General features: G+C 40.4%; 1 protein-coding gene across 12 annotated transcripts; it reads right to left on the reverse strand.

The window, feature by feature from the left end:
• Positions 1-191: 191 nt before the first annotated feature.
• rnf157 (ring finger protein 157) lies at positions 192-23,791 on the reverse strand. 12 transcript variants are annotated; one of them, XM_032503157.1, is made up of 20 exons: positions 23,011-23,787; positions 19,940-20,058; positions 17,496-17,584; positions 16,837-16,986; positions 14,876-14,993; positions 14,693-14,759; positions 14,553-14,596; positions 13,640-13,687; positions 13,403-13,474; positions 13,108-13,267; positions 11,952-12,064; positions 11,632-11,864; positions 10,924-11,024; positions 10,568-10,678; positions 8,418-8,632; positions 8,237-8,299; positions 8,094-8,142; positions 4,437-4,547; positions 3,339-3,373; positions 192-2,234 (listed from the first exon to the last, which is right to left on the reverse strand). In XM_032503157.1, the coding sequence occupies exons 1-19, from the start codon at positions 23,096-23,098 to the stop codon at positions 3,339-3,341; spliced, it is 1,986 nt and encodes a 661-aa protein (XP_032359048.1). In that variant the 5' UTR covers positions 23,099-23,787; the 3' UTR covers positions 192-2,234. The 12 variants fall into 12 exon arrangements, with proteins under 12 accessions (XP_032359048.1, XP_032359052.1, XP_032359044.1 ...); XM_032503161.1 differs by lacking the exon at positions 4,437-4,547 and having other exon boundaries at positions 8,418-8,533; positions 23,011-23,791; XM_032503153.1 differs by lacking the exon at positions 3,339-3,373 and having other exon boundaries at positions 8,418-8,533; positions 10,568-10,676; positions 10,925-11,024; positions 23,011-23,790.
• Positions 23,792-23,802: the final 11 nt, after the last annotated feature.

Here is a 23,802-nt window from a genome sequence, read left to right on the forward strand (position 1 = left end):
TGGGAAAATGCTGCGGGGCAGTCGGAAAAACGATAGTATGAAGCAGTGAGGAGAGTTTCAGTGGAGGTGACCATGTTAGGAAACATCTCGGAGCAGCGTTTCATGCTTAGGGATGTGACCCAAAACATGATCCTGCGTTGATCAATCAATTTTTCCCATTTAAAAATCATCAGGAAATCACTCAGTAACCATTTAGTTGCAAAAACTTTATTGTCCATTTTCTTTGACCGTGTTTTAATCCTAGAGTTAGAAAAAGTATGTGTGGGGGGGGTCTTGCAGATTTGGAACCCATTCTTTATATATCATACTGTAACTGGTGCCAGAGAAGGGTTTTGTCTACACATTCGGACAGGAATCGCATGACTGTTTGCAGCTTGGATATATTGGTGCCGTCCTCTTGATCGAACAGTCTGGGTCAAGCGAATAGGGAGCCAGCAACCGATATATAACACTTCAGAAGGATGTGGTCCGGCTTTATGTGTGTGCAGTGATCCATAACCAAGTATTCTAAAGGAGGGAGCGGGCTGACCTAGACTAACATGCTTACTCTACTATCGCCTCATGCACCGCAAAGTGTGTTGTCTAGGAAACAGCTAATAGTGCATTAAATGTTGATATTGTCCCATATTAGTTCATCTTTATGTGAGCACGCATGTGTGTAAACCTTTACCAATTTTTCACATATTTTCATCCACATTCTAGTAAATGACACAGTGTTTTGCAACAACTTAAAACACGGTAAAGGAGAACATCAACAACAGGTGAGCTATACATTAAAAGTTATACAAAACCAAACCAAGCTTCACAAACGAGGAGAAAAGGGCTCATTACGGATGATAATAATATGAAAAAAATGCCAGCTAACCACAGTGTGGCCTAAATCTCACGTTAAGGTTTTCAAATTTTCCTCACAAAAAAAAAAATCCCTTTACAATGGAAAAATAAAAATAATTTAAAAAAAATTAAAATGAAACACACTGAAATGTCTAAATTTGAATGTAACAAGCCAGTGCAAACACAGACTTAGTTTGATCTGCACACAACCATCCTCCTGCAGGAGAAGAGGAGACGCAGCTTTGGCCTCTTTATTGCTTGGTGGTACTTGTTGGTTTCCAGTTGCAAATACGATAATACTGGCATGCTGAGATGGTGCTGCAGATGGAGAGGATTGTGAATGTGTGTGTGTGTGTGTGTGTGTGTGTGTGTAACCAGTTTAGGGTTCAAAGTTCATGTTTAATTCCAGTTTAGATGACGATTTAAATGTCACGTACATTCCCCTTCTAAAAGATCCCTGTTCATTGTCCTACATTCTGTGTGACAAGTCTTTCTTTTTTCGTTTTCGGTCCATTTCTGTTCATTTTGGCTGTGCCGTTTCTTGGCTCGTCAGCTGCCTTACAAGTCTGACCGCTTCTGTATTCACATTCAGCAAAGGTTGTTTGGAAATCATGGCGGGAATGAGAGGAAAACGTCAAGCAAAGGTCTAAAGCTGCATGCGAAGTTGAGACGGGAGCTCCCTGATCCGAAGAGAGGAGTCAGCACGTTTTAGTTCGCCAAGGTAAGGTAGTCCGGTGTGAGCTGACTTTTGAATATTGTCCAAACACTCGTTCAACATAAAGTTTATAAGAGAGAAGAAGAAGTACATTAGTAATAAATCAGATTGCCGATCACAGAAGCCCCTGACTGTTTGGCTGGTAATAGAGGAGAGGGAAGGATACGAGCAGCATGTACTTTTTCTAGAGACAGTGTCACAATACACAGCTCTCATTGGTTAGACCTACAGGTAATAAATAATAATGTAACAGTAGGCTAATCAAACCCACAACTAGTTAGGTCATAGACAAAAAAAGAAATTCCTGTGAGATAAAAGTGCACAGAAGACAGACATGGGATGCCCTTCTGTTCCTCTTGCCTCCTCACAACAATTAATCCAGGAAGTGTTCAAACGGATGGAGGGGGGACGGGGGTGGGGGGGTTCCCTGTTCAGTGAACACAGTCTCCAGTGATGCAGCACTATGGCAGGGTAAGAAGAGCTGACTCTGGATGGAGAAGTCTGAGTGTTTTTGTGTGGGAATTTGTTTGAGTGCGTTACACAATGAGTGGTCCGCGGCGTGGATGTTTGGGACTCTGGCCGTCCCTGTTCTCAGCCCCCTGCTCCTCCAGGTTGATGTTGGTGGTGGAGGTGTGGTGGGGGTGGGGCTCCAAAACAGGCCTGAAGCCCCCGAGATACATCAAACCTGAAGAAAAGAAAAAAGAGAGAGAGAGAAAGTTATGTTGCAAAAATCAGAGGAAATTTCCCCAACCGTTTTAACAACACAGTTGTTCATTCACCGGTGTAGATTCATGTCCAACACCAAGACACAGCTACAAGATGGCAAACTACTGTCCCATTCATTTTCTACTAATACAGCAATTTGTCTTTTTTTTAAGATTATGTTTAGTGAGCTTTTCTACTTTATTAGTTTTTGGCAGTGGATAGACAGGAAAAGGGGGGGATGGCAAAGGGCCAAAGGTCTGACTCGAACACATGCCGCTGCGAAGGACTCGGCTTACATGGGCCACACACTCTACAGGGTGCAATTTGTCATTTAACTTGTTTTGCCTAAGGATTTAAAATTTGTGGATTAAAAAACCCAGGAAATGCTGCAAATCAAAAAAAATTATTTAAAAAAAGTTATGCTTGGCTGAGGTGGAAAAGATGTGTTTTAATAAAAAAGAAAACGCAACAAAGTGCAATAGTACAACAATCAGGATGTACGTGAAGCTTAACGTCCACTGAAGAGATGAAAACATCCAATCTGTGCGGAGCAATTGAATGTCTTGTTTATTGAATAAACATAATATTCTATATTGTTGTAATTTTGAGCCTAGATAATTGCACACCATGCATTACACTGCAGCCCTCTTGGCCTGTAATAAGGGCCACTTAAGCAACTCAAGGGCTCCCCAACCAACATAGTCGGTAAAATAACAGCCAGGGAATAAAATCAATAATTGATCATTTTAGATCTTGAACACAGAGTATGAATAATGAATAACATCCACCATAAAAGCAACATTCACTCAACTATTACTATGCAACTTGAAAGTATGTGAACATATAACGTAGAATCCGAGCTGTGATTAAGAAAAGATAAATACAAAAAAAAAGAACAAAATTTCCCTTGTTGCATTACATTTTAAAGATATTTGATTAGTGAATTAGGGGTGGGGAATAAAAACTGTATCATGATAAACAGATAAACCGTGTAATTAACAAAAGAGGGTGATTGTTTTTTTTGCACATGCAAATGACAATATAACCGTTATGTCTGATCTACTATCTAGTCATAACTCCATACCTAGTCCTCAATGTGCACTGGGCACGACTCCTCATCTGTCCATCCGAAAGAAGGTAAAAGAAGGAAGAGAGAGACAAAGGAGAGGAGCGAGAGGTAAAGAGGAAAATTTTCAGGAAAAGACAGCAGAAGATGTGAAGAATGACGGGAAAAAAACGAGAGAAACAGAGAGATAACAGAACACTTTTACGACACAGAAAGATTAAACATGTCACACCATCCACCATAAAAGACCAAAGGGGATCAGGTTCAAGGGGATGAAGTCAAATCAGGGTTTTAGTGGCTGAGAGCTACAAGAAGGATGCACAGCTAAAGACTGAAGCAGGGTTGAACCCAAAATGACAACTGTTAAAATATAGTAAATCAGAACCAAAATTGACTCCTTTAGCTCTCATCACAGCAACCCGGCAAGTGTTATGAAGCAAGGAGGAGAATTAGGAGAGGACGGGAGAGAAGATGGAGGAGGTGTAAGAACGGATTGCAGATGTTTGGCAAAGGGGCTCGGAGCTGGCAGACACTGAACATGAACTTTAAACTCTGGGTTGGACCAGAGTCTCAGACTCTCCCACACACTTACACAAACAGAAAACAACAGCATGAAGAAAGCGCTTGCCAGACACAGGATAAGATGCACTCACACACACACACACACACACACACCCACAAACACACACAGCAGGGCTTCAGCTGAAGGAGGGAGAGGAGGGAGAGAGTGCACAGCTAACCTGTACTGAAAAAGCACCACAACACCAAAGGGTAGGGATGAAGAGAAGAAGGAATGCTCCAGATTTTCATGCTGGGCAAAGATGCTACAAAAGCTCCTCTCTGTTCACTAACTGTGAGTAAATATAACATCGAATTAGTTGGACTTGTTTCTTTCTAGCTTTCATTTGCATTAGCATGTGAGCAAAGCAAGCTAAAATGTCAGAAATCCTTAAGTCTTCTGACACATGCACTCTTTCTCTGTTACCACTCTCATCTTCCTCACTTTTCCTCCCATCCTGTATCTGTCCTCACCCCTTCACCCCCTGCCCTGCTCCCCTCACTCCCAAGCCCAGTCCTCAGCTCTCATCGGTCCATGTTCGAGAGGTTGCCACTCACCGGCGAATCGGCTGTCGGGAGCCTGCTCATTATCCAACCCCAAAGAGGGCGTGTCACAGAGGGCGACGCCCTGATTGTTATTGGCCAACTCTGGACACCTGCTCCGCCCACCTGCAAGCGAGGGCAAAGGTCAAACAAGAGCAGCCAGGCACAGCTGGGGGAGTGGGACAGGCAGGGTGAGGGAGGGAGGGGCGAGGGTGTCAGAGGTGGAGGGGTGAAGTTGGCCATGCTGGAACGACATTATTAAAATAATAAATGATAGAATATTTCTGCATTTTACTACCATGTATCTGACTAAGATGTGAGATTTGAGGAGCCCAGTGTTGGTGACACCAAAATCAGCTCATTCGTCTGGTTCCTTAAGCAGACTTTCCTATAATCGTGTGGTTCTCACACTGAGGGGGAACACGTGACCAGGGTGAGCTTGTAAAGTTGGAAGAATCTGACTCATGGAGGAACAATAATCCAGATGCAATTTGACACTTAGAACGATTATGCACAAAATGGACAGTGTTAACAGCGAAGACAAGAAAAACAAGTGATGTTCATCTTGCTCTCTACTTTCTATTAATGTAGCAAGAGAGATTTAAAACGTGTCTGTCTTTTTTCATGTGTACATTCATTTATTGGTAATTACATTCTGGGGGGATAAAAAAAGGCAGCGTGACAGGAAATATTTGATAACCACAGTGATGATCAAATACATCAATGGCAGCCACAGTTGTTAAGCAACTTTGCAACAACAAAATAGTAAAGTTTGTGTATTTTTTCATTTTAAAAGGCCTCTCTACATGTGACGAAAAAGAAACCATTAAAAATTGTTGCCATCTTTTGTGGGAAATGTTACAAATCAATGAGCAGAGCAGTTTTATGGCAATATTCGATTTTATCTGATTATCTTTGTATCAGTATGATGAATTAACTCTGCTTTGACAGGTATTTTATTATTTGGACTGCTTCGATCTTATCCACAAAAAACTGTGTCTTAATTGAGTTTCCATAAATTGTGTTGTATCATTACAGTATACCGATACCCTAATTATAATAACATAATTAGGGTGTTTATTCATATTGTCCAATTTTGTTATAAAATAATTAATATTATCAGTTTATCCCACTTTGATTCACTGCACTTAAATTTGGCTTTGAATGTCCACCATGGTCACTTACAAAACTAGTCACTTACTGGCAGTAAGTGGAAATAATTAATGAAGCATAAACAGATATTTTAGGATATATTTAACGTTTTTGTATAATTTAAAATGATCTGCCATTTTGTTTGAAAGCTGCCACTCTGTTGTCATATTCTTCTAATATTGGGTTTGCTGATACACACTAGAGTGAGTATAAACTGAGTGGATTTGCATTTTTCTGCCTTTTCCAGCATGGCCAGATAACAGTTACTGACATGTTTAATATGTGCAAGTGCTTCATGTCTGCAGAAAGCAAGCAAGCAAGCGTGTGTGTGTGTGTGTGTCTGTGTGTGCAGCGTGTGTGTGTGTGTGTGTGTGTGTGTGTGTGTGTGTGTGTGTGTGTGTGTGTGTGTGTGTGTGTGTGTGTGCGCAGCGTGTGTGCGCAGCATGTGTGTGTGCTAATGCGGAAGAAGATGACTGAATGACTGGCAGCTCAGCACAGAGATACAGGCAGGGCACATACAGAAGCTGTCTGGCAGCGCTGGTGCAGATGCAAACATACATCCTACATTGCATGTGCACATTCACAGTCTGTCAGGCAGCACAGGTCCGCTTTTCTCCTAAAGAACTGAAAGGTCATTCGGTAACTCACAGGTAGATTGTTTTAGTCTTGCCCCAGGTGTCACACACAGAATCCATAGAAAAACTAATTCACCTACAAGTTGTCTGTTGTAACAATTTTCTAATAAAGGTGACTTTTTTGTTTTCACTTCAAGCCTACACACACACACACACACACACACACACACACACGCGCACACGCACACGCACACACGCTAAAAAAAAGGCAAACAGTGCGCAGATAATTTTTTGAGCACAAACATATGAAATACACAAATGATATACCTCATACAAACACACACACACACACACACACACACACACACATACGTACACCCTAACATTTATATAGAAGTGCAAATCATGCAAATGCAAGCTAGTAGCCTGGTGTGCCGCAGAAACTCATCTTAACAATACAGGATGTCTGTATGTGCTCATTTCCGGTTGAAAGGATGCTCCGATCGATAGGAATCAGTCGTTATTGGTTTCTAATTGCTTGATTACCAGTCATTAGCTTTAGCAACAAGGAAACACAGATTGTAAAATAGGGGAAGCTTACTGTATAAATAAAGGTCACTCAAATAGACATTTCACTGTCTGATCTGTCAGCTGTGTAATAATTCAGGTATGGATCCTCTTAAGAATGCACGGTGGATTTCAGTTTGGTCTCTTTTATTATTAAATTTTACGTTAAGTGTGTTATTGGCTGGCTTTATAACATTAGCCTAAATTCAGAAATCGGTTGATGGTCAGCAAATGCCTCCAAAGCGGATACTGGCTTTTTGTTTGTCTCTTTTTTATGTTTAACACGTCAAGTTGTTTAAAAAGGCACCTGTGACTGAGCTGTGCTGAGTAAAGAAAGAAAAGAGACATTTCACTCACTTTTTCTGATAAACATGCAATAACTGATTTTTGTGCCACTTGGGGTCAGCGGAAACAAGTTGGGAATACAATGTATCATCGGTTTTTAAGTCGATACCGCTGTTTGCAAACAGTAGCTTATTTACATATCCAGCAGTTACAATTCTACACGATCATTCATTTGGAGTCTTGGTTATGGTGAATGTAAGTCTAATATTCACTCTCATTTAGCTCTGTTTTTAGTCCCTACTAACTTCAGAAGGAACTATCGCTCTCTTTAGCTGCTAAATGCTCCATTTCGTTCACCAGCTTGTCTCCAACTGTGTCAGGCTGCCGTTTGCTGCTGAGCAGCTAGTGTACAGTGGGTTTTTAAAGCTTTTTCACTGAAAACAACTGCCTGTTGTTGCAGAAAACAATTAATCAGATTTGAGGAGCCACTTTTTGCCAAATCCAGTCCAGTTTTGTGACAACAGAATAACTACAATGGGACAACGAGTGACAATGGGTATGGCATTAATGGTATTGATTTTAGTCATTTAACTTTTTAATTCAGTCAATTTTCTGAGCTCAACCTTCATGTCATAAAGACATGCATGCTAGGTAACTAGGACTACAGTTTCAAATTAGCCAAACGGCGCATTTACAGAAATGTTTATTAATGGGCATTGTCCTGATAAGTAAATCTTAAATCTTAGACCAAGGTTCTGGTGCACACCTACTGTATGAGAAGCCATTCACTCCAATTCAGACACTGCATGTTGTGGTGGTTTCAGCCAACATTACATGCATTTTGAAAAGACTGACCCATCTAGAGAACAATATCTGACAAAGGCTCCCTTTGTGTTAAAAGGGTTGTCAATCCTCAGGCATGATTCAAAAAAGATTTACTGACAGCAACAATAAGTTAGATTGACAACTCAGTGCATAATGTATAGTTTGTATGAAAGTTTGAGTTTCTGTTTTAACATGGCCTGAGAGCAACAAAATGCAAAGGGAGGTGAGAGGTCAGGGGTGACAGGTGAGGGGTGGTCACCATAGTTACCTTTCCCATTAGATGGGGAGGAGCAGTCCTCTTCAGTGACATCGTTTCCCTGGGGAAAACAGCAAAAAAAAAACAACGATTTGTCAAACTTTAAATAAAAACATGAAATTACACATTTGTACAAATCACTGTGTATAACTCACCTCTGAGTCCTGCTCTTCTACAGCCACTGAGTAGTTTTGTTCCTTTGGCTCCTGGGAAAACTCCTGAATAACAGAAAACATGCAAAGAGATGCAGTCCAATGAGGAGACAACGTGTTTAAAATACATTTTAGGATATTGCGGCCAATTTCTACTTCATCCCTTCATCCCAGGATCCCTCACCCCGTGCTGCTGCGATGGTCCTCGGCTCTCCATGGGGGCGTCCTGGTTCTCCTCGCCATCAGCGTTTCTACCATCGTCTTCCCCGGGCTCGCCTTCGGCCCCGGCCAGGTAGGACCCTGACATGGAGGACATGGTGTCAGTGCTGATGTGGGAGTGCTGGGAGTGGGACGAGGCCATGGACATCACTGACTGGACCAGGCTGCTGCTCACTGGGTCTGACAGACAGACGGACACACACATCACGGTTGGGCACGTATGTCTCAAAGGACTTGAGACTTTTTTCCTCTGGTTGCCGGTTGAGATTTTCACCATTTAATTTTTTTTTTTTTATAAAGTTATCCCTACTCTCATAGAATTACCAACAGTAGAAAACATATACAGAAGATTATTATTTCCTTTCTGAACAGTGGTCTAAGAAGAAATGTTTTGTTATTTTTAATGTTTTGTTATCACATTAAATGAATAGTTCTACATTTTGGGAAATGGGCGTATTCACTTTCTTTTAGGGAATTAGATAAAAAGATTGATAACCCTCCCATGTCTGTGCAGTAAGTATGGAGCTAGACCCTTTTGTTTGATTAGCACTGCTTAGTATAAAGCTAGCCTGAAGTGCAAAATATATCTACAAGCACTCAGTATTCAAAGGGGTGCTATGCAGTTTGCCATTTCTTTGCAGTTTTCTTGCTTTTTGCTCGCAGGTTTCTTTACAGAGCCCCCCCTACAGCTGGCAGCTCCTAGGTTTACTTGTGTCTGACCCCTCGCTCGGTCAGTCTGCCGCTTCCTCTTTCTCTGTTCCTCCGACAGTGCTTTCCTCGCTTTCTGCTTCTTTTTTGCCAGCTCAGCCATGAATATAGTATGAAAAACTCCATCGCTACCTTGTTAGGCGGTTCGTGAATGGCCGTTATGTGTGCAGTGCTGTGAAGAAATTCGTTACATCACAAAACCTGATATCACGCGATCCTTCCCGACGTTGAGGCCAGGCCAAAAGTTGCAAGGGTGGTTTTTCCGCTCACAGGCACTAGGGTGGAGCGAGTCAACCACCATTCAACTCCAAAAAAGGCATATGACCATTCCAATCACTAAAAATGAAATGAAGCTGAAAAAAAACTGCATAATTTCCCTTTAATGCACAAACCTGAGCGTGGAATCCATCTTCTCATCTAACTCTTAAAAAAAAAAGTTGGTAATTTTTAATCTCATTGCTGACTGACTACTTTAAAGAAAATGAGTTTCCCAATTTCTTTTTGTTGATTCCATTTATTCCAGACCTCTGTCAGCAACACAAGATGGAATCCCGGCAACACGCGGATTTGCTTTGCAGAAGACGTTGAACATGTTTGAAGTAAGGAGTTCATTGAGTCTTTCATTCCAGCCTGGAAAAACAGTCCTCTCTTCCGATTTTGTGCAGATTTCCCAAAAAATCAAATCCAGTGTAAAACTCACTCGCTGAGGTGATACAAGCTTAGGATTTAGTCATGTTAAAATGCACCTGGAGGTTTGTTTTTAACCTCTTCTGCCCCAGTTACTTAAAATGGCTCATTCATAGTTTTTCAAGGTTTAGTAATTATTTTCATTATTAACAGATTTTGTGTTTGTTCTTCGTGAACAAGAGACGACAACTGAGTGATACATGCACAGTGACGTTGGAGTGAAAAACAAGATGAATTACATTTCTCTATGCATGTTTTACCTTGTGCTGCTGCAGCCTTTATGGTAATAGGGTGGCATTAAATTCAGACTTGTTGTTGTTTTACGTAAAAGTGCAGTCATGGGGCCAACGTGTAAAAAAATCACATTTATTTTATATGATGCGTGTCTGAATGAGGCTTTACATTATGGCAAATACATTATGAGCATCTATATATTCTACTACAGTATAGACAATATAAAGCATGAAGAAATAAACATTACTATTTAGTGTTTAGGAAATAAAAGTGATTTCACTATACTTCATCCAATGTTTTCACTGCTACTACTGTTTCTGTTTGTCAGTTTAGGTTTGGTTCTGATTGTGTGGCTTCCATTATGTTTGTGAGGACATTTCCGCATTGCTGGGACATTTTGGCCGGTCCTCACTACTTCAAGGGACTGCTGTTTGATAAATAATTGGTTAGAATTAGCTATGTATAGAAAGGCAAACGTGTGGGTACCTTCAGGGGAAGTGATGGTGGAAGAGAGCGGCGTTCCAGTGCAGGACGACTGGTCGATGGCTCCAGACGAGGAGAGAGTCAGGTTCTCGCTGTCTGGAGTCACTCGGCACTGCAAAACAACAAGAGCAGTGGAGAGCGGTAAGAGAGGAGCTCACACAAACATTTGTGTACACTTCAACAGATTTCGAACACTGAGATCAACCATGTATTCACTCTTCATCTCGGGTGTACACACACACACACACACACACACACACACACACACACCAACACACTACACACACACACCACACACACACACACACACACACACACACACACACACACACACACACACACACACACACACACACACACCTCCTGGTCCACGGTGAGTTTGTGGCGACAGGCCTCCGATTCACTGCAAGACTTCTCATCCTCCTCCTCAGGAAGCACAGAGGAATTCTGGGAAAGTGACCTAAAATAACATAATAAAACTGGAGTAAGTTGTTCATGTCCCTGTACTGTAACATCACCGACAAATGATCTTAACAGGATGGTGTTATAATGAGGGGAATTTGTTTTATTAAAAAATAAAACAATGAATGTACCGTATATTTAGATTTTTGTTTTAAATGTGAAAATATTAAACGTGAAAAGTATCAGTATTACAAAAAAACAGGAATGTTATCAATGGGTAAGGAAACATAGCCGTCCATCCCCAAGTTGTTGTTCTTTTATAATTTTAGCTATAGCACATAATCAGGAGCGGTTTTGCATTTTCTCCACATTTTCACTCTTCTACTTTTATGTTATGCATACTCATCAAGGCAATGTTCCTATGTAGACTGTAAACTTGTGGAGTCTTGCAGCAGAAAACCTCAAAAGTTTGAACCAATCTGTACCTTTTCAAAGACCAGGGTATTTTTTGGTAAAAATAAATAAACTCACAATTAAAAATAAATGAATCTTCATTGACACATTTGACTCTGGATGTAGTAGACAGAAGGACAGTAAATTGATATTAAAATAATCTGATATTCCAAACAGAAAACAAACGAACATGAACTGTCGCTAATACTCACTTTGAACCACTCTTTTTGAGTTTGAGTCCCTGACTAGAGTTGGAGTGGTCTGGAGGGGAGAGGGAGCGGGCCAGTGCTGGGTGAGGCTCACTGCTGTACGGGGGCAGCGTTCCCGAGACGTGGCTGGGACCCGAGTGGAGAGGAGGAGGATTCACCACAGAGGAGTTGAGGGGGCCGTTCAATGCCTCCAGGAGAGACACCACCTCATAGCCTGGAGGGATGTGCTCAGATGCCTGCAAACCAGGAGAGGACACTGGTGAGTTTACTGATTAGATTATTTTAATTTTATATTTACTCAGTAAGTGTCTGCTCTGTCTCACCGAATGTTCCTCTGAGTCAGAGGTCTGTGAAGTGATGACGGGGTTAAAGCTGGTAGGTGACAGAGGACTGAGTTTCTTCCTCATGGCTCGGATCTGCAGCAGAGCTCTGAATGCTAAAAGATGACAATTTAATGTATTTAAATAATTTGTTTATCTAATAATTGCAATGATAATGACAGCTACACAGAAAAACTATTTTCTAAGACTAAATATAAATTAGTGCTATTAACTAAGATATGATGTCAGGCTGAAAGAAAGAATGAAAGAAAGAAAGCATTTCCGGCTGCTGAATGTTTTCTGCTGAATATTGGTTGAAGTGAGGACACTTTTGGAACAGCAAGTGTTTGGATTCATCCCGTAAGACAAAAGAAATATTAAGTAGACTGATCAGCTCAACAACAAAAAGTGAAAATAAGAGATTGAATGGTTTGTGGACTGGAGCTGCTAAAAGCCATAAAAAGTCAGAAACAATAAGCAGGAGCTAATTGCAGGAAGCAAAAAGGCAAAAAAAATAACTGCTGCATTGCTGTTTTTTTGTCTTGTCTTGTGTTGTGGTGCTGAACAGAGAGCTCTGCTAAAGTAACTTTGTGATGCGTTTTTAAATTTGCGTCTTTCTCTTTTTACACTCTGTCCCACTCAATGTTTCTGTCAGCTATAGTCTCTCTCACTCTTGTGTGTTTCCCAGATGAATTTCACATATTTTGTGCCCCTGTACAGGAATGCCTAAAAATACCAAAACAATTTATAACGGTGCAAAACATTGGTGTGATTCCTTAAATAGAGGAAATAAAAACAACGCAATTTGACTGTTTAGCGCCTACAAATCACTCTGTGTGCAAAACACAGGTACATCTTTCCCAGGTCCAGGTGTTAAGTTTAGAAAACAGTAACTGTAATTCCTGCTTGGCAACAATCTCATACAGCCTGCAGATTAAATAATCCTTTTTTAAGGACACCCAACGAGTCTGATGGGATTCCGCTGTACCAATTTGTGCTCAAAATATTGTACTTTTTCTGTTGTAGTCAAATATAAATGTTAAATGGAGCATTAACAGAGTAAAGTTAATAGAGTAGGGGAGTACTTAAGAAGTAGCTCTTTCACTGTTGGAAAAGTCTCATTTTGGAGAGAAAGTCTTCCTTGTTGGTGGGAACTCACGCAGTCTGCAGATGGGGCAGCAGTTGGCCTGGTAGCGCAGAGTGTCTGCGCAGGCGTTGCAGAGACACAGGTGTCTGCACGGCAGGATGAGTGTGTCTCGGACATCTGACAAACACACCACACACTCTGCACTGTTGTCACTGATTTCATCGTCGGCAAGCTGGAGATCAAAAAAACATTTGAATATTAGAAATAAATATATATATAGTTTAATTCATCCGGTCGAGCCGCTACACTGCCATGTCACTTCTGATGCAGTCAGAGAGAAAACAACTCTCATGCCATCTGATATTACCTTTGATTCTTGGCTGTTGTATTTGTTCTCTATCCCATAGATCTCCTGCAGCAGATAACTCACCCCATCCACCTGAGAAAAGGAACACAGTGAAGAATAAAGGCACCAGGTCTCATGTGTTCAGGCATAATGTTCAAGGGGGAAATAAAGCTTTGGTGTATCTTTTTCTTTAAAAAAACATAATAAATATTACACATAAGAAGGAAGGAAGAAAGAAAGAGAAGCAGGTGCATTCACCACTTGTTTCTGCTTCAGAGGCTTCACACAGTAGCTCCCGTCCATGTGCTGCCAAAGAAAGCAAAAGTTGATTAATACTTTGTCAAATTTATTCAAAAACTCGTCCTGGAAGCCTTTTTATTTTTTTATTCTTTTGCATTGTTTATATTTGAAGGACACCCGACTGAACTGTAATGCTGCGTAGAGGACTTCTGATGTTTCTACATATTAGTGTTTGAAGTCAGAGAGAAGTTTTGCCTTTGCTGCAGCATCCTCAAAGAAATGAGAGATTGGAGGCCTTGTTAATAAAGACCCAGAAATAAAGATGTTTGACTACACCAACATTTTTAATTATTAATCTAGTATCAGGTTAGCCTAGAACAGAGTCCATAAATCTGCTTATGGCTCCAGAATGTGCCTGAGAATCATAACGTTTTAAAGTTGTCTTCAGTTTAAAGTGATCTAGTGATAGTTGTGTGTACATCTAGGGGTACATTTCAAACCTTATTGCTAATAGCTAATTCAGTAAAGTTTAAATGGTGCCAATGTGCAGAACTAAACTAAATGTAATGTTTCGAACTCAAGAGAGCATTCAGTAACGAAGATTTACAAGTTAGGAATTGTTTCATCACCACAGAGCAGTACTTGTCTTCACACTAGTATCAGTTATACAAAACCCAAAGATGAAATATTTACAGTCATGAAAAGGGAATGGAAAAAAGGAACCTCATGGTAGAGGCTGCAAATGTTTGGCATTTTAGCTGGCAAAGTCAACTATTAACCAATATCAAAATAGCTACTGAAAAGTGTAGTGGCGCTACATTGTTTAGGCTCTATCTGAGAGTCCTGGCAATGTCTGTAGAACAGCAAATTCCTGCAAACATCTTGTGCCCCAGCCTGCCACAATTTCTCTGACAAAGAGTGTCTTTCTTACCTTTTCAAATGTAGCCAGCAGTATGTGAGAGTGGCCCAAATGTTCTGCAAAGAATAAAACAGTGGACAAGTCTTTGCTTAAACTTCTGCAGCTCTACTTTTACATCAGACCATCAGCACGATAAACACACAGCAACTCACCGTCCCCCTCATCTACAACGGCCTGCACCACCATGGGGAAAACCTCTTTGTCCATATCAAACAGCAGCTGTGGAGAGGAACATAATAGATTTCTATCCGCCCCTGTGTATAAATCAGGCTTCACAGCAGAGCCTCATACAGACATGTGTTTCCGTATTCAGCCGACAGACACAAGCTGCTTACCTCCTCGTCAGCCCACTCGCTGAGGTTTACGGTGTGTGAGGGCAGACAGAACTGCTGGCACACTCCCCTCTTGAAGTGCACCGTCTCAGACTGCAGAGAGCTGTCCTGGGGCAGGTAGCTGCCAGGAACACGTAGATAGTCAATGCACCAAAATATATGATCCCCTTATCCGTATCAAGACGTTTTGGATTCATTTGTTGATTACAAGTGCATTTTAATATATTTAAACCATAACAGACTAAAATTTCTGTTTAAATGTGACCGTTACCAGAAAATACATTTTATTTGCATTTTAAAAGATGATTTTTTTTTCATCTATGTGAAGTGGAGAATAGGCAACGTCTTCTTGCATCCTGCACTGAAAGAAATCACAGACAGCTTTTTATGCAACATATGCAAATAGTGATATGTAATGCAAGATGTATCAAAGATATGTAAAATCATGTTGGCATAACTTATGAAATCAATATTTATGGAAACATATTCAGTCCTCTATAGTAGCCTGTATTTCTATTTCTTTAAAGACTAAAAGTAGATATTTACTACAAATGCAATGATTAGACTTTTTTCTCTCTTACAATACATATTCTGATACCTCAACTTTGGCTGTCTGCCTTTACAGATTCAGGATGCAAAAGGTCTGGTAAGCTCACTTTTATCCCACTCCACACCCTCAGGTGATTGATCACACTTTACACAGCTCCCTCCGGAGCCACAGAAGGCTTTATTCAACTATTTTCACATACACAGAGATACTGACACCTGGACACAGGTGTTTCTTGAGGAAACAGTATGACAGTGAGTATTTTACGGGGAAGTGTTTAAGGATGCAGCTGTTTTTGACAAAATTGCACATGCAAAAATGTGTGCTGTCGGTTAAAAGCGTAATTAACGGCATTATCGCAAACCCATTTTAACTGCGGCAATTTTTTTTTAATCGTGAGATTAACGTTCTTTTTGTCCTAGCAAACTTTGTGGGGTTTTTTCACATGCTGTTTCAACAACTAGTAACGTTAGAAAACTACAACACCACACCGGATCTAGCTAGACCGGAAACAAAACAACAGGCACGCCGCACACACTGGTTTGTGCTTGCGAGCCAGCCAAAGAGTAGTAACGTTATGTTTTGAGTGGATGGCAAGCGCGAGACGCCAAAATGGACGCCAATAAGATTCTGAATGGAAAGTTTACTTTTTAAAAAGTTGCCAACTGGTTCCATTGACGAGACCAAAGTGATCTGTGTGTTTTGCCTTTGTGAACTGAGCTATCATCGCAGCACGTCCAGTCTGAAATACCACTTGATGGCCAAGAACACAGCTGATGCCAATTCCCCCCCCCCCCTTTGTCAAAGTATTTTTTTCACCCTTTTATTGATGGACAGTGTTACATTTTGTGAGAGATTATTTGCTCCAAGTGAGAATGTTACATATGAAATTGAACACTACAGCTATATGCCAATGTTGTTTTTGATTTTTAAAAAAACATTTGCACAAAGCAAGCAAATGGGACAAAAAGAAATCAAAAGACATATAGAACAGATAAAAATGTGTGATTAATTGTGATTAATTGTGAGTTAACTATGACATTAATGCGATTAATCACGATAAAATATTTCAATCGTTTGACAGTACTAGCAAAAATAATTCAAATGATGCCAAAATAAATATTTAACATTTTCAACTTTTTGAGTGGAAGTAATCTGTGCTTGTCTTGAGTGATTGCAGACACTTGATTACAGACAGTTTAGTGTTTAGCAATAAATCTGCAGGTGCATTAATAAAGCAACAATTTGAAGACACACAAGGCCAATTCTACTGAGTGAAACTAGATACATCGTGATCAGTAATATTAAAGATCTAGGCTAGATATTGACCAAAGTGATTGGTTATTGGATTTTAGCTCATCTTTCTTTACATGAATTCCAGTGTTATTTGTTCACCAGGAAACATGTTTCCACTTACACTGGCACTCCATTGTGAAACTCCTCTATGGCCTGGTAGTAGATGGTTATGGCCACCTGCGTGTCAGCGTCGAAGGTGAACTCTACGTTGTAGCAGGCCCTGTTCTTCCCCGCCGCCTCGTCACCCGGCAGTTTCAGGTCCTCACTGCACCTGCGGGTGAGAGAAGAGGAGATAAGGACGAGGGCGAACATTTTTCATGCAGAGAACAGAAATCTGATACAACATCCATATACTTGTGTATGAGTCACGGAGAACATAATAATAAAGTGCTTTAAGCCTCAGTAATCATACAGAAATCATCTGCGAAAGATGGATAATTTGTTTGAAGTCAGTAATTAACATGCACACTCAAATCACTTTTCATATTTTTCTTTGTTTGTTTGTTATAGCATTATTTCTTTGTGTATGTAATTGTCTGTGGCGTATTAAGAGACATTTTGTACTTTTATGTTTGCCTTGAATTTTTTTAATTGGATGTTACATTGTTATACTGTGTTTTTTCCCCAAGTATGCCAAGAAAGTAAATTTGAATTACAAGAAAAAAACATTCATAATATGACACTCTCTCTTAAATTAGCTGTTGTGGCCAGCTAAAAATAGCTAAGTGGTGTAATGAGGGGTTATGTCCAGCATATGTTTAAGTGGCTAGAGGTGCGTACCGTACGAGCCGCAGTGTGTCCTTACGGATGTTTATAAGGCTTCGTAAAGTCTTTACTGGTTCCTGAGGTGGAGGGGCTGCATACGGGAACTGAAAACAAAAAGAAAACAAATTATAGAAGTAAAATACATGTAATAAGACTGAAGAGTAGTAGCATTCATCTTCCCTCAAACCACCCCAACATTCCTCTCTTTACCACAGGGAATTCAGGGTTACACAATGACCGCGGCTGCTCCTGGTTTAACCTTAACACAAGTGTTTCGGTTGGTCAGCACCAGCAAGATCTGTGCTGACATGTGCTGAGCCTGAGCAAAAAATCTGCTCAAATTGTGTCTTTCCAGGAACAAGGCTGACACTTCAGACAGTATTTGAGCACATTTCTGCACACACAGGGACCACAGGAGGGTAAAGCAGTCCGTGGTCCAACAGTTCCTGTCTTTATTTCAAGGACCAGATGGGTGAAGTTGACTGCATCAGGAGAGTTTTGATAGCATTAATTTACAGATGGATGTGAAATACCTTCTTTTTTCACTATTTTCTCTCATGACCAACCCAATCTTTAGCAATAAAGAAACACTGAAAACCCTGCAGTAAAGCACATAACCTTTTAACTTGACCCAATCTGTGGGTCTCTTTTGTTGTGTGCCTGAAGCCTGAAGTTGCTGACTAAGCGTAAGAGGAGAGCTGAAGTGGTTTGAGGATCACTGGAGGAGAAACACACTACAAGCCCTCATCTGTCCGTGTGTGTGTGTGTGTGTGTGTGTGTGTGTGTGTGTGTGTGTGTGTGTGTGTGTGTGTGTGTGTGGGGTTGTGGGTGTGTGTGTGGTGTGTGTGTGTGTGTGTGTGTGTGTGTGTGTGTGTGTGTGTGTGTGTGTGTGTGTGTGTGTGTGTGAGAGAGAATGGCACCATATTCAGTACTAGTACACTCTGGACTCAGCAGGAGTCACGCCTGTAAACTACACAAACAAACACAGGGAGTAACAGATGCTGAAAAGAACCATTATTGGGAAACTCACAGGCAACACTGGGGTTTGTAACCATTAAACAATGAAACATCCGAGGAAAAGTCTGTATTTCCTCACACATGCTCAGAATAAAATGAAAAGCTTAGACTTGTTTTCCTTTTCAAATACAGGAAAGCAATCACCAAAGTTATTACAATGAATGTCTGTACAAGCTTCCATGGCAATCCATCCAAAAGTTGTTGACATATTTCAGTCCAGACTTAATTGGTGGACTGATGGACAATCGTTGCCTCTAGCATGGCTAAAAATCAATTTTTTAAATCTATATGCTTCATGCAGAAGTTACTGAAAACCCCTAAATATGGCCCCACTCATTGTCATATTTGGAGAGTTGTGCAGGAGTCTGAGAACACAGCTGCAGTTCGTTTTATGATTCCACAGCACGATCTGCTTAGAAACCAACCAAAAATTACATAATAAAGCTTCGGACACACATACAAGAAAAGAAAAAAAAAAAAAAAAAATCACCAGATGCATCCTGTGCCCACAGGAGGATTATAAACACCCAGATAATCGGGAGAAAAACTGCACTCCTAATTTTAGCCCCAGTCTAGACAGAAACAGCAGTGAGACTGAGATTAGCACACACAGCGATGGAGCAGTCTCTCCATATCAGCAAGCCTTTCAGTCCGTGACAAATTCTCTTTCCTCTACGGACTTGAGCCCTTGTTGATCTGCAGCTCTCATTAGTTAGGTTGAACGAACTCTCCGGAGCAACTGCAGCTTATCAACCATTCTGTACAAGGGGAGCCGGGCAGACTATCATTTCACTTTAAATTAGTTTGACAGGATGAGACGCTTGTTCATTTCCACTGCCCGGATTCGCAGCTACAGAGATGTGTCAGCTGCTGTTTGTTGACGAAGAGACGGCTACAGCTTTTAGTTGATTAATCAGTTAGTTGATTAACAAAATTATTTTGACAACCAAGTCATCTGTCAAGCCAAAAATGAGCAGTTTGTTCTCCTCAAATGTGAGGATTTGCTGCTTTTTGTCTGTTTTTAAAATGGCAAATTGATTATCTTTGGTTGTGGACTGTTGGTTTAATACAACAAGCAATTTCAAAGACATCACGCTGGGCTGTCTGATGTTTTTAAATATTTTCTGGCATTCAATAATCAAAATACTCAGTTGCAGGCCAAGATATTTTCTTTATTTTCCCCCTCTTTATAGCAATTATTTTGTAATCTTCATATAAACTAAATTATGAGACTTAAAAGCTCATTCTTGAAAGAACAATTGACAAAAACTCTCAATATCAACTTTTAGCCCAACATGTGTGAAGTTGTCTTTAAAATGCTCAGCAAATAGCATCTACAATTCCATCCACAGAGGAAGAAGATGTGTCACGATTCATACTTTTGGTGATATTGTTTGAGTTTTTAACATTTACTACAGCTGTTAGTGTGTGAGGACACCTACCGCCACGGGTCTAGTCCCCAGGAAGTTAAGGTCTGTGTTCTCCCCAAACAGGTAACCCTCCGGATGGGTGGAGTCAAACTTCTCTCCACCCATGATGAAATGGCTGGCGAAGTAACTCCCTGCACAGAAAGGCTCACTTTTACACACACTTAACTCAAAATACATCACATCATCTGGAAAAAACATGTTAATGACAAAGACAAAGAGACAAAAAGTGGTGAGCACAGCGTGGCGGTGCTAGTGGGGAATAATTCTGTGCTTTCAATTCTCGTGCATAGTTTTTTATTTTTAAATTAGGTCAACGAATCTAATTTAAAGATTCTTTAAATCAAGTTAATAATATTTGTTTTGAGAATTCAAAAATGTATGCATTGTAAGAAACATAGTTACATTAGTATCTTTAGCTTTAAAGACTTATCAATATGAGGAAAATAACTATTTTAGGACCCTATAACAGACAAAAATACAGATTTTGTCTTGCGGTTATTCTTTTGCAAGTTGCAAATTCTACCCACCTGACATGTCACTGGCATAAACATTAACATTTCCCTTAAATATTTGAACATATGACTAGCAGCGCTATCCACAGACAAAGCCAGGTAAACTCAAACTACTCAAGCTTTAAATCCTCAAATCATCAAGTTAGTACAAGGGACAGTAGACAAACCATGCCCTGAAAATAATCTAGGGCATTTTGACTGAAGCTGTGCTGTTTTTGGGTGTACTGCAGCTGTCCACCTGTTTACTGAGACTTTGGGTTGATGACAACAAAACTAAATAGACGTTCTTTATTTTAATCACAGGGTGAGCTAATATCATAAGACTGTAATAGTGGTGGTGGAGAGTCTTTAAATACATGCTGGACAGGCAAGTCGTGCATCTGCTTGGAGGACTTCTAGCATCTTTCACACTTCTTAATGCAGGAGAGGATGCAGGGTTTGGATGCTCTCACATTAAAGCCATTCACACTGGAAAAAAAATCCATAAACACAACAAACCATAAACTAAAAAAAGCCACGATGACAATGGTCTCCCTCTCATTACCTCCCTCTCATCACCAGGTGGGAGAGGCAAGTTGGGTTGTTGGTTTATGCTTTTCTGTGTTTTTTTCACATCTACAATGTTATAATGTTGGATTTTCATGTTAAACGTGGCCAAAACATGAGCTAAAATGTTTAGATTTCAAACTATTCTGAACACTCCGGTTTCAACAGTTTCCGGATGTCATCAAGCGGGACCTCTGGTCGTATTCAGTCCTTGACTGACCAATCAGCATTCGTTAGCAGAATGCTAGCGTGTTATGGGCAACAACAACTCAACCTGTAAGAAATTGAAAGGACATAAGACTTGTTCATTCAACTTCCGACCTATAATCTATGTTAAACTTCAAAAACAACAATCAAATCTGAGATTTCTCAACGACAATCAGGCAAAAGAGACTCATTTTGTCGTCTAGCTCCATAGACTCCCATTCATTTTGCACTCGCCCGCGATCAGATCCCAGATAAACTCTGGTGGAACTGCAACCAAATGCGGTACAATGGGGTTTAATAGGGAGTAAAGAGGCTCTCTGTAGACGGGCTCTGGTGAAACCGAGTGAAAAATATTGGGATATTCCAGGAAGCGTGCTGGCCAATCAGAGCAGACTGGGGTTTTTTGGGAGGCTCATACACAGCGTCTCCTACAGAGGATGAATACAGGTGCAGCAGCCATGGGCAGTATGAGAATAATAAAGTGTTTTTTTAACATTAAAGCATGTAAACACGTTCTAGTACAAACACAAAATGCAAATATAATCCTGCACATGCTATATAATAGTTGCCCTTTAAAGCAAATAGGAGGTTCAAGAACTTTGCCTTAATAATATATAAATTTTTAAAAAAAAAAATAAATAAGTATTAATAAATATTTAATAAATCAAATTTCTGATCAAAGAATAATTAAATGGCACACGAATCTGATGGGTACTAAATGTGTTTTACTTGGAGCTGAAACAATTAGACAATTTAAATGAATTCATTTTCTTAATTTAATTTAAGACAATCCGGTCATTTTTGCTGTTTTTTATATCTTCCTGCTTCTAAAAACGATTTGAAAATGTCACATGGGTCCTGGAAAATTATGGTGGACGTTTTACACCATTTTCCATTTGAATTAAGAAAATAACAGAAAGATGAATTGATCATTTTAAAAACACAAATGCCAGACGTCTAATTGTATCTTCTAAAATGAAGATCCTCTGCTATATTCTCTGTTTAAATCATTATAAATCTGATGCTTTTGGCTTTTGGACTCTTTTAAAGCAGTTTGAAGAGGTCAACCTCGGCTCTGGGAAATTATGAATGACATTATTCACTATTTTACAATTTTTTATTGAAAAGAAAATCTACAAATGAAAGGATAATGGAGAAAAAAAAACATTGGTTAGGCCTACAATCCTTTTTTCAACTAAAAAACCTCATTCATACTGAACATAACTTCCATGGATGAAAGTCTGCTGCTGATGGTGATGTTGGTCTTTTCATTTTCATCCTCTTGGGATCCATCATTACTTATTTATTTTGCAGCCTAACTGAACACGGTATGATGCCATCAACACAAGTCTAGCTCCCAGGCTATGGATGCCCAGAGGCATCGAGATTAGAGCCAATTCCAGTTATGTATCTGACACTGCAAATAAATGAAAATATAAGATTAACTTGTAAGGGGAATTCACGAAGGACGGGTAAATAAGAAGATGCCCCTGTGTTTCTGTCAATATCACTCCAGGGACAACTAAACAATGCTGCAGTGAAATAAATACATTAGATAACATGAAGACTAATAGATAAACATGAAATACAGACAAGATAGGCCTACAATTAAACATGTTAAGGGGGAAATAAGGTTGGAAAGAAGTAGGTATTGGTCCTCCCCTCTCTCCACAGGTAACGTACTCCAGGTTTAAGGCCCAAATGTCCTGCAGCTAAAAGGTAAGATGTTGAGGATTTTGATGGTGATGGATGCGTTTGAAGCACAAAATACTGTAACAGATACCCGTCCCCAGTTGGACCTGTTGTTCTGTGACTTACCGGATTTCGGTGGATAACGGTACACCGAACTGGACGGAATGTCCACTTCTTCCACGCCTATGTTCTGCCTGCTTGTTAAAGCTCCCATTTCCAGTCAAATAAAAAACACACGGATTAACTAGCATACCACTTCAGGTTCGCTTTGTTCGCGGCGTCTCCTTTATTCCCTATCATTTAATCCAGTTCGTGCTGTCCTGTCCATTTTTGTCTGGTCCAAACCCTGCTGTGAATGTGACCGTTCTGCGGATTAGTTCTCCGGGTGCTTATCCAAACCCGGTAAAACAGCTCGTTTTTTAGGTGGAAAACAGCCGTTGTAGTCCCTTTAATAGCGGAGAGGCGGTCGCATGGTGCGCCGCAATCGCACAATCAAAGCGAAATGTCCGTGTCTGGTTTCACTTTAAGGGCAAATCAACACGCACAAATCAGCCGTGTGCTCGTCGACATCCCCCGGCCCGCTGGAAGTTGACTACACATCCCCGGTGCTTCTCGTTGTTGGATCCTGTCAAAGAGGTCTGAGGCTCCCCATGACGTAAGGCAAGCACAAATCCGGGCCGTGTTTTTTTGCGCAGTCCTCCCAGTCTTCTCTCCAGCAGCAGCTAGTGCCGACCCACTTTGTAACGTGACCGTCCTACGCCAAATGTGCGAGTGGCGCTGACTGCAGTGCAGAGAAAGGACGAGTCTGTTGCATACACACTCCAAGCAAAAACTACATTACCCTCTGGACATGTTTGGGGAGGCTAAAATACTCGGCATTTTACCCTAATAACGGGAAAGACTGTTTTTACGTTAAAT

This window comes from Etheostoma spectabile, chromosome 21 (assembly GCF_008692095.1).
Source record: "Etheostoma spectabile isolate EspeVRDwgs_2016 chromosome 21, UIUC_Espe_1.0, whole genome shotgun sequence".
Lineage (NCBI taxonomy): Eukaryota > Metazoa > Chordata > Actinopteri > Perciformes > Percidae > Etheostoma > Etheostoma spectabile.